The sequence below is a fragment of the Sceloporus occidentalis genome, unplaced genomic scaffold (assembly GCF_023333645.1).
Source record: "Sceloporus occidentalis isolate IW3139 unplaced genomic scaffold, rSceOcc1.0.p SCAF_4, whole genome shotgun sequence".
Classification (NCBI taxonomy): domain Eukaryota; kingdom Metazoa; phylum Chordata; class Lepidosauria; order Squamata; family Phrynosomatidae; genus Sceloporus; species Sceloporus occidentalis.
In genome coordinates this window covers 87,066,017-87,077,963 of record NW_028316984.1, presented here as the reverse complement: position 1 = coordinate 87,077,963, position 11,947 = coordinate 87,066,017, and the positions used below count along the sequence as shown (strand labels likewise).

The following is an 11,947-nucleotide window of genomic DNA, read 5'->3' as shown; positions in this document are numbered from 1 at the left end:
AAGGGGAATTTTCCTCCAGCTTTTTCCAAGGGCATGGAAGTCTATCGTAGACATATTCATGGTACAATAGTGATATCATCTCCCTCCCAAATAAATGGGGACAGGAGGGAGTAGGTGCCCAGTCTGAAACTATTTAGAAACATCCACTTAGAGTGTCAGGCTTAAGAGTGGGGACCTTGCATGGTTACCTCTGGGTGTCTTAGCAACTTCGAACTTCACCTCCTACCGTGTGGATATAATGCTAATGCTTCCTAAAAGCCCAGGTATCCTTGTATGTATGTTCCAGAACCAAAGGAATACTTGGGGAGAGAAACCAACAACTTCAACATATGTAGTGATGATGAATCTGGATTGTGCCTTGGCAATCTATGTATCATCCCAGTGAGAGTCTGATATATTCCTTTCAGTGGACACAGGATTTCTTCTTTGTCATTTGAGGGCATTAAAATCTTGGATATTCACACCATCTTTTTGTATGGTTTCCACACATGGATCTAACATACAAACTCATCTACACCTGTTAGGTTTGAGACTTCTCTATTCCACTGGCATCAGAATTAGTCTGCTTTTATAAGAAGATTCCACTCTGGCATGATAGGATATGTTATCTTGTGGATATGCCTTTCCCACAGAATGAAATGAAATATCCTATTATTGTTATTGGAGGAGACACAGTAGGTACTCACAGGCTTAGAAAATCGGAAATGGTAGGTAAACTCTTGGAAAGGCATCATCATCACAGGCCATCTGTATGTTGCACTCTGGGGAAGATGAAAAAGGACACACAGTTGCTGTGAAAGGAAAGCTGATGCTATCAGCATATTACATTTCCCCTGCCTAAACCCAAATGCTGCCTCTCTCTAATAGGGTATTGAAACTAGAGAGGAGCAGTTAGCAAGAGACATTATTCCTGCTCCAGTTCTAAGTTACTGGATCTTTCCTGCGTCAAGGAAAGAGGAACAAGTGATAAATCATAATGAGAAAAATGCAGCATACTGACCAAAAGATTTGTGTGAAGTAAGAGGCAATATTACATGCGCCTCCAAACACATGGCTAAATATTTACACCACAATCATAAACAGAATTCATAAACAGCATGAATTAGATGTGGTGACTTGCTTTATCTCCCCCCCCCCCCCCATACCTTCCATCTGAGATACTTTGGGTCATACCTGGGTATCTGCTGTATCAGAGAAGTTGTCTGTGTTCACAGCACTGTGCTGACATGGGTTGGTGGATGTGAGACTACAAAGATGGGCAGACACAGCAGAAGAAGCACTAGGAAAGAGAAAAGAGAAAACCTCTAGGATAGAGCAACAAGGTGAACAGGATTGACACACCTCTCTACCTAGCTCTCTCTTAAAAATATCTTAGGGCTGTGAAACAGTCAAGAGCAAAGTGGCAAACAGGAGAAAATTTTGCTCTGTCTCCTCCAGACCTTAAAATATAGGGAGAAAGAGTTCACAATAGAAGTGGCCAGATTCAGCATATGGGATCCTGGATACTGACCTCACCATTATCCTTTCCCCCTCCATCATGTTCCTTGTCACAGTACTTTTCTTGGAAGTTATTCAGATGGTGCAAATAATCCTGGTAGAACATGGGTTCAATCTGCGATGTCCGCATGAATTTTGAATGCATCCAAATGTGGTTTTTTTTTTTTGGGGGGGGGGGTGGCTGCCAACCCAACAGAATCTGGAATAATCACTCTTAGTTTTTAATCCCCGAGTTTTCCTGAAAGATTTGCATTGTCAGAGTGTGTGAATAACCAATGCGGATAGACCCAGAATGAGCCAGGATAAAACTCTGCATATCTTGAATGTGTTTCAAGTACATCTGCATCATCGACTCTATCTTTATTCGCAATGCTGACACATGTGAGCAACAGAACTCACAGAGATGCGCATAGACGCAGTTCAGATAAAAAAAATTAGTGTGAACAGCAAATTGGGAATGCATGAGTGAGATTATTCTCATAGTCGTGTTGCAGAACAACACATGTGAATAACCCCTTGGGTGACTTCCAGCCCAAATAAAGGAAGAATTGGTTCCTCTTTCTCATATATTAATTCTGCCTATCCCTACCTGCAATTATGATTCCCTGCTAATTGCCTACATTTTCATTTGCACTTCAGATTGTATTCATCTCTACAGTCCCTACTTTCCCAAGAATTGTTACTCACTTCATCTCCAAAGTCAAGTTTGTGTTCACAGAAGTAAACTTGCTGATGGGGATGCGGTAAGTGATGTTTCCTGTGCTAGAGATGCAAAGAGAGAATTATATATAACAACACATATAACAGCCAGCTAAAGGTAAGCTTGTTGTAGTCATCTGATTTTGAACTGCCTCACAGAGTTTGGAGAGGGAATGCCAACTTCTCTATTTTTATTTTGTAATATACTTACAGATGTTATAACACTGGCAAAAGGTTTTTATTTTTAAGTAAAATAATAAAACCTTTCAACGAGAGAGAATTCAAATTAGTTCTTACGAATTTTTTCTTCATAAAGGAAGCAGACTGGGGATATATCACATTGCCTAATACTTTGAAAATTATTGGGCTGGCAGTATTCCTCAACCCTACCTTTTCTCAACCTGTGCCTTCCAAATACTTTGGACTACACCACCCACCAGCTCCAGCCAGCAGTTAATAGTTAAGATGATGGGAGTTGTAGTCCAAACAATTTGAAGGGTACCAAGTTGTGGAAGAATGCTCTGCCCCTTCCCTTGCTCTTTGGCCCAAAGGTCTTTTAATCAGAGATATCAGGGACTGAAGAACCTGGCATCTTGTGTATGCAAAGCAAATGCTCTACTGAACAGGTCTTCCTTCCTTCCAATTAATCTTCAGTCTTTCCTTCAGCAACTGACAGTTTTAGCCACTAGTGCTCTACTTTACATGATCTCTGCCCATCTTCAAACATGTCTGTTGTGCTTCATGTCCACCTGAAGCAAATAATGATTTCACCATCAACCAAAAATAATTAAGGTTTACAAACTGTCATGATGTGACAAAGAATGCATGGAAAAATTCTGCATTGATTTTAAAGAGAATGTATCTGCATCCACCCCACCTACCATCCATTGTCTCATGAATCTAGTCTCCAAAAAGCACCGCATTTCACAAAGTTTATGGCAGTACCCTACTTCTCACACTTACCTGCATTCATCAGCAGAAGCACAGGCCTGGGGTTTGAAAGCCACATTACTCTCCACAAGTGCTATGGTTTGAAGAAGGGGAGCTAAGGGCAAAAAACAAAGAGACGTTACACTACAAGGGTGAAAAAGCCAAGTACCACATATTTTGAGGGCATCCACTGCTGTTAAGATCATAATATATTTCTACACCATAAAGTCAATTCTTTTCCATCAAGCCTTCTACCCAAATCACAGAGGTCTTATGGTATTTTGGGAAGGATTCAGATGCAGGTAGAGGTATCTGGGAGCTCTTTCAGAGGGTATTGTTATGGTTTATATATTTGAACACACACACACACACACTCTCTCTCTTTCACTGTGTGTGTGTGTGTGTGTGTGTGTGTGTGTGTAGTTATACAATACAAATACCAACAGGTGTGGCCTGCAGGGGGAAGTCAGTGGGAGAGGAGGGGTTGGTCCTTGGCCCCTCTGTAGTTGTCCATCCCTCTTCTGGAGGCATTAGTAAGGACAGACTGAACTATTTAGAGAATTCTCCTGAGGTTAGAATGGGGGCGGGGGGATGCAAGACTGGGCTTACCATCCTGGTCGGTGCTTCCTGTGCTTGACTCCTCTGGACTTGGCTGGTTGATGCTACGTCGCTGTCGTAACTGCCCAGGGGGGAAACTATTATATGATACAGGAAGATTGGAAATGTATTTGGATTTGCCCTGGAGATGGGTAAAGGGGGAGGATGGGCTGGCATTGGGGCTTCCAAAGCCACGTGATCTCTCCGAAGTCTTTGGCCACTTTGTGTGAGAAGCCACCTTGCCTGTGACTCCCCTTGATTTGGCTTTGATGTTGGTCACTGGTAGGAGTGACATAAGGCTTTGGTCTGAAAGGGAGAGAGCACAAGCAGCAACAAAAGGATAGTTTAAGAATGTGAGATGAAAGTATACAGAAAGCAAAGAGCCACAAGGAAGCAGTACTCCATGAGAAGACTTCATTCTCAGACCATTGGCCAACCTACGTCTGGGCTCTGTCACTTCAGACTGTAGATGAAGATGCATATAGTTGAATGCTCCTTCACAGAAACAATCAATCAAATAAAATCCTTTCACAAAGAAAACTAAGCGAAGAAAGCTAATTTAGGACCTTTCTCACACATTCGTTTTCTATGTGGAGGGACATTATATATGGAGGAACTTTCACTTGCTTTCACTTGAGGTGACATCACACAGACACAATTTTATCTCAACAGTGAGAACTGAACCCCTCCTTCCCTTTTGGTTTTGGCTAATGATGTATCTCCAAACACAAGAAATATCAACCCATACTTGCAGAAAAGCATCAGAGGAATCTGCTTATGAAGAATGAATGAATGAATGGTGATAACAGACTGATGGGAGGGAAAGCCTCTTCACTATAACCTCATCAACCACTAAATGTATACCTTCTCATCCAAGGAACTCTCTCACAACTTTATTTATTTATTTATTTGATGTCTTTCTCCCAGGCCAGGACCTAAGGCAGCTTCCATGTACCCAAGGTGGTTTCCATTAAGGTAATCCTGTCCCCTATATTCAGGAAATGCAACCTCAAAGCTACTCCCACCAATGAAGTAGTGAAGATCAGGTAAATGTACAGATGCCACAGGAGCTTTCCCATTGGAATGGGTCTTGAGACTTGTAAGATAGGTTTATACCACACAGCCCTGGCCATTCATCTGGACTCAGGAGGCTACAACAGCATAACTAAAATCTCAAAGAGATTTTTCTTGGAAAACAATGGCTAAATTTACAGCAAATAATAACAATGTCTGGATATTTATCTCCCATGTTTTCTCTTTCCTTCCTTCCACTGGGAGAGAGTGGCGGAAAATGTTCACAACAGTTGGGAAAATAAAGCAAGGTAAATCTTTCTTATTGTATCTGATGAAGTTGCCTTTAAGATTTCATGTTAAAATAAAGCTGTCACCCTTTACACTTCCCCCAGCTGTTTTGTTTGATTGTTGGTGTTGGGTTTTGTTTTTGCTATATCCAGCTAATAAAGCTCTTCTCCTACAACAAAAGGATGCAACACATGTCCTCTGAGCCGAAATTACCTCTTCCAGGACTATCACAAACCCTGGTACTTTTCCATAGTGCTTAAGGACATATATGTGTGTGTACATTTGAGTATGTATACACTTACAACTGTACTGCCAACATTCAGCATTAATAGGATTATCTAGATACTCATAAATTCAATCAAGGATGCCTGATGTATGGACCAGAATTAAGAGATATCAATTTGGGAAAATAATGGAACCCAGCAGTTATATATTATGAGAAAAGTAGTAATTGCTAATTATCATGACAGTTCCTTGCTAACCATTTGGCAATACCTTGGTCTACTTGGGAAAGAATAGGGTTTACCTGTCCGGTTGGTGGTAACAGTGGTGGTAGCCTCAGAAACAGCAGCAGAAGATGCATTGTTGGGGACAGAAGAACAACATGTGGAGAAACAAGGTGGGTTCAAACACACAACTATACTTTGGGCAGACAATCCATAGACAGAATCAGGCACACGTGTTGTGGCTGTAAGATTTAAAAAAAAGAACACATGTGTTATTTTTGTCTAGAGCAAAAGGGACAAGATCCAAAGGAAGTGCAAAAAGCTAAAATGAAGAAAAATACTCTGGACCCCTCACAGTGCTAACTAACAAAGGTAGCCTTTAAATTCAATCAAGAAAGCAAAGAGAAACTAGTGGACTCTGTCCACAGAAGCAATACATGGCTATCTTGCATTTCCAGTCCTGCACCTTATAAAGAGGATCTGATTGTTTTACTCCTCACTGATCAGAACTACATTTCAGGCCAGCTCCAACTTCCCATTCTCAGTCAGTGGGCTAGTAGAGTATCTCTGGATATCTCAGCTGTGGCGAACATGTTCAATAACAAACAAAAACGGAAGGATTACTACTAAGCTATAGTCTTAGTGTGCCATGTTTCCTGGAAGGGAATCTGTGGATTGTGAAGTATGTGCCAAATGGATACATTTTCTGACCCAACTTCTTATGGTGGAAAGCAAGACTTTTCCTTGTTGCTGCCCTTAATTTGAAGATATGACAAGAGAGCATCACATTCTCTAGGCTCTTAAGTACACCTGGTGGATTGTCTTCACAGTTTTCTACACACATCTTCTGCTTTATTTTTGAGGAGCTAGGGTGGAAATTAGATAACATCACCATCAATGAGTAGTTCTTGGGCATGAAACTGAGTTTGTATTGGTAGATGACTGATTTCAGCAGCTATCTCTGCTCAACCTACAGGCACAGAAGAATTGTAGATCCATTTCAAACTGGCTTCAGGATGGAATATGGGGTGGAGACAGCCATGGTCACCTTAAATGATGACCTTCATCTAAGCATCGACAGAGGAAGCATGACCTTGTTGGTGCTATTAGACCTCTCAGTGGCATTCGATACAATAGATCATGACATCCTGCAACACCTGAGAGAGTTAGGAATTGGAGGCACTGCTTTGGAGTGGTTCTATTCCTTCCTCTCTGGCAGGTTCCAGAGGGTGGTGCTTGGGGACAGTTGCTCTTCAAATAGAGCTTAATTGTGGCATCCGTCAAGGTGCCATCCTGTCCCCAATGCAATTCAACATTTATATGAAGCCATTGGGAGAAATTATCCATAGTGTGTGTGTTATCAGTACGCTGATGACAGCCAAATATACTTCTCCATGTCTTGGTCATTAGCAACGACAACAGATGGCATTTCTCCCCTCAATCAATGTTTTGCAGCAGTAATGGACTGGATGAGGAAAAACAAGCTCAAGTTGAATCCAGGCAAAACAGAGGTACTTATGGTAGGGGTCCCTAAACCAGGTATTGGGCTGCAACCTCCAGTCCTAGAGGGGCTCATGCTCCCCTCGAAGGACTGTGTTCACAATCTGGGGGTGCTTCTTGATTTGTCGCTTCAGATGAGATCAGGTGAATGCAATGGTCAAGAGTGCCTGTTACCAGCTTCGGCTGATACGCCAGCTGCACCCTTTCCTCAAACCAGGTGACCTCAAAACTGTAGTACACGCACTGGTAACCTCTAGACTTGAATTTTGCAATGTGCTCTACATGGGGCTATCCTTGTGCCTAATCCGGAAATTTCAACTGGTACAGAATATGGCAGCCAGATTGGTTACAGGAACAACCAGGAGTGACCACATTACACCAATATTGAAGTCACTCCACTGGCTGCCCATTAGTTTCCGGGCACAGTACAATGTGTTGGATTTGGATATTATTTAATGACTGAGAAAATAGAGCAACTCATCATTATTTGGACCTAAGGGAATTGACATAGTTACCAATTTCATTGGAAGTTATTCTGTCTTTTTAAGTTATCCCATAAAATAAGAAAAATAGCTTCATTTCTTGTTGAAGTTCCATTTTTTAGCATAAGCATATGGGAGGATTACAATTGTCCGACAGGAGCTCTCTGTCATGGTGGGACTAATTACTTATTAATCATTAAGCAATCTTTTTGCAGTTTATTTTTTAATGATTTTTATTATTTTTTTAAACATAGGTACAATAAAAGGCTGATAAGACTGTATATATGATATTTGAGAAGGAGAAAAAGGAATAGGGAGTAGGTAAGAGGGACGCCAGGAGGGATGGGGAGGGAGGGAAGGAAGGAAGGAAGGAAGGAAGGAGGGGAGGAAGGGGGGGGAAGACATCTATTTACATTATTATTAAAGCAATGAGCCTATTATTATATACAAATTCAAAACAAAATAAAATATGATATGCAATAGGCACTTCAGATCATATACTAACCAAATCTTAACTTTGAATAGTTTAACTCTTGGAGACTTGGGCTTACAAATTAACAACTTTCCTCTATACAGTACCTTTTTCAACTATTGGATACCACCTTTTTTCAACTATCTTCCATTTATTTTCATATTGTTGAATTGTTTTCCCTGCTACGTACATTATCTGTCCATACTCCACAATTCTTGAAGTTTTGATTTCCACTCCTCTATAGGGGGAATTGTTCTAGATTTCCAATATTTAGCCAGAGTTATACGAGCTGCAGAAATCATGTACAGGATCAGGATGATTTTATTTGAATTCAATTTAGGTTGGATCATATCTACTGTGTTTAATAAAAGTAATTCAGGGATGAGGAGAGTATTTAATTGTAACATTTCCTGCATTTCCTTATGTATACCTTGCCAGAATTTTTTGATTCATGTACATTGCCACCAACTGTGGTACATGGTACCAATTTTCCCCTTACATTTCCCACATTTGCCATCATGGTGTTTAGACATCTTAGAAAGCCTTGATGATGTTAGGTACCATCTATGAAAGACCTTTAAACAGTTTTTTTCCCCACATGTTACATTTGGTGAACTTTTTAGTTATTTTCCATGTGTGTTCCCACTTGTCTAAGTATATCGGTCTTCCTATGTTTTGCATCCAACGGATCCAGGGCCGGCTCTAGGTATTTGGCCACCCTAGACGAGAAATATTTTGGCACTCCTGTCACCCCTCATAATTATTTTCACCCCTTGATTTCCACTGTTTTGTTTGTTATAGCTAAACATGACATAAAACTTAGGTTCCAATCTCTTGTCATAGTATTGAGAATTGTATATGTTGTTGTATCATTTTAATGTTGTACACCGCTTGGATTGTTTTAACAAAAAGCGGGATATAAATATAAGTTTTATTATTTATTATTATTATTACTTAAAAACAGACTGGGCCTGTGTGAAGAATCAATCCTTGGTACAAGATGTCCAGTCTCCTCAGTATTCTCTGTGAGTGGTCTGTGCTAAGCTTCAGGAAAATGGAAAACCATATGAAGCCACCAAAAGAACCATCATTCTTTGAGCCTTGATTTTAAACAATCTGTGTGATGAAAGGGAAAAGTGGAAATGTATATTAGAGAGGCCCTGGAGTTTACAATGAAGAGCACTTGGTTGTTTGGCACTTATATCACAGAACCAAAAGACAAACTGTTTGACCTTTTGGTATGTGTGTTGCAAAGAGATTGATCCATGAAAGATGATGAAGCTTGAAAAGCTCTGAAGAAGCACTATAATGAGGAGCTACTTCTCCTGCTTTATACTCTCTTTGCTGATGATACTAGTTCAAGGTTGGTCTCTGTCCAAACCATATAAAGAGAGCTGCTCTCCCTGATGAATGATATCAAATGTTGAGACCAGAATAGATTTGTCCCACCAACATCGTGAAAGCCATCAGGACAAAGTAAAAAGCTCTGGGTAGCTAAACTGCTTCTTCTTCTGATCAAGTCCCTTGCCACTACTACTTCCATTTGACAGCGAGTTTACCATCCCATTAGGCTTCATCCTTGAATGCAAAGAGACTGTTCCAGAGGGATTACATGGCCTAGGGTCCCACCACTACCAAAGGCAGCAAGGAGGAAAAGATCGAGCAGGAGTGAGGCTCAGAGCCTTATTTCTTGTGCAACAGTGATGAAAGATGGGAGGATAAGCACCCTAATCCTGATCTCTTCCACAAAGTAACAGTGGGGAAGAAAAACAAGACAAGTGATTCTGATAATTATGAAGCAAAAAAACCAAACCAAACCAAACCAAACCAAAAGCAAATATACACTTCAGGGCACCATAGCAAGGCTGGTAATCCCAACTCAACCCTGCTCTTTGCTGAGAAGCAGAACTGAAGATGTAAGAGTCTTCTAGTACACAGTCTTACAAGTTTGTTGCTTGTCCTTGGATTCCACATAAAACATAAGCCAGCTGACATGGTGTAATTTGCACAACCATGCTGGGTCTTGTTTCTCAAGACAAATGTACTTTGCATGCTCAAGGACTCAATTTGAAACCAGCCTTCATTTACAGAGAGTAGGAACTTCCCATAGTGAGCAGTGCCATTTAAACAAATAAGGTTGGGCTGGAGAACAACCAGGGATGGTGGCCTGCACTGGATTTCTGCAGAACCTCATCACATACTACAACCTCAGAATTTGTATTCCTCTCTCCAGGCACTGGGCAATCTCACAGCCCTTTTTTAAAAATCCCTAGGATGGTTTAGACCCAGGGAAAGTATTTATTTAACCAAGAAGAAAATAGGAAAGTACCGTAGTTAAATAATACGCTCCTTCCCTGAGATTAAAACGGCCTGTCCCCACCTTCACTGCAAAATGACCCCCAGAGCGAAATTCTCCTGATATTTTTAGTAGAATACAAACACTGTCAGAAAAAATTGCAGGAAGAAAAAATGCTCACACTCTCGCTGTCTCTTTTGTATGTAATGGTCAATGGCAAATTTAGTAGACTGTAAGACACTTTAGTCACATTCTCCACTGCTGCTGAGCAACTCACTGGCGTAGGATGGCCAAAGTAGAGGTGTACCCGGGGGGGGGGGGTATGCACTCAAGGACACTTTCTCAGGGACAGCTGTAACCAATACCTACCATGCAGTGAAGGGAGAGCATCAACTGGTGTATTTGATGAGGCAGCAGTGGAAAACATAATTTGATTCTTATCAATGTTCTCATTGGTCCTGAAATGTTAAAAAAAATGTGGACATGAAATGTTGATATAAACACAGCAAATGCAACAGAAAGTGATGGAATAAAGACATGGTTGGGCATGAGGTCACGTATGGCATCAGAAAAGTATTAAAATGTTACAGCAATGAAGCAATGAAAGAAAACCAGATGGGAAGCAAGATAACATAAGGAAATCAAGTGTGGGAATACATAAGATAACAAAGGGTGAGAAGATCAGATTTAAGCTAAAGTCAATCCCAGAAAAATACCCAAGAGAAACTTAGAATCTAACAAATGGACCCATTGTTTCCTCCTCTGTTCATCTCTTGCACATGGGTGAGGGACATGAGTCTCAAGACTGCGAGAACGGAGGGAGGACTGTAATCCAAACTGATTGTAGAAACAGTATTTGTTTGCCTTCCAACTGATACCTGTAAATTTTCCTGTAATGGCACATACACATAAAGAGGGCGGGGGCAGAATTTATTTGAAAGCACAGAAACAGTCTGATGGTGCAAGACAGCCCTCCTGTCACAACCTTGTCACCAATTAATGGCCATATTGAGTTGGTGGGGGGCAGAGCTGTACCAGGCCCTGTCCAGTAGCCACTTGCAGCCTGACAAAACCATTGCATAGGCAAGTATTGGATACCTCTTTAACACAGTTGAAAAAAGCAGTTACACTCAGGTAATTCCTGCTAGCATTAAGTCATAAGAGGACCCAGTCTTTATTCGCATGCTCATTACATATGGGACACTGATAGCTGCTTTTGCCAATCCCTCTAATCCTAACCATGGATGTCTGATATCTGAGAAGGAGCAAATGCCAGGCCTCATATTCTACCAGAGACTAGAGTATAGGTTCCTGGTACTCACATGCTATGACTTTTGGGCAAAAGCCACAAAAATCTCCTGTCTTCATACAGGCTGCCAGTCAAAAACCTATTTATTATGAATTACATTCCGCTGAAATTAATGGGTTTCCCTCTCCTGATTAAACACTGTTCAGACCCCTAATTCATATCATCCAAATGGCTCTTCTTGGACTAAATGTAAATCCTATGTTTGTATGTTCCTTCAAGTTGCCCACGTATGATGACCCCATGAATTTCATAGCACTTTGTAAGACTAGGAATTCTACATGGCTAATACATTCATTTAAGGCTGTCTTTTTTATTTTCACCCTTTGCTTGCCTGCCTTTGATGAGAAGTCAGGATACTAGAATATGGGAAGATGTAAAATGAAAAGGGTGTGAATGAAGATACATGGTAACTGATGA

The 11,947-nt window shown here is 40.9% G+C and overlaps 1 protein-coding gene across 1 annotated transcript in view; it reads right to left on the bottom strand.

Annotated features, from left to right (window-relative positions):
• Positions 1-11,947, bottom strand: part of MYRF (myelin regulatory factor) — a 125,270-nt gene that overhangs the window by 6,108 nt on the left and 107,215 nt on the right. Inside the window, exons 21-27 of the mRNA XM_089520752.1 lie at positions 10,591-10,679; positions 5,552-5,713; positions 3,736-4,029; positions 3,160-3,241; positions 2,185-2,259; positions 1,174-1,279; positions 687-761 (exon numbers count right to left, since the gene is read on the bottom strand). Of these exons, the coding sequence (XP_089376878.1) occupies positions 687-761; positions 1,174-1,279; positions 2,185-2,259; positions 3,160-3,241; positions 3,736-4,029; positions 5,552-5,713; positions 10,591-10,679 (883 nt within the window). The remainder of the gene's footprint in view (positions 1-686; positions 762-1,173; positions 1,280-2,184; positions 2,260-3,159; positions 3,242-3,735; positions 4,030-5,551; positions 5,714-10,590; positions 10,680-11,947) is intronic.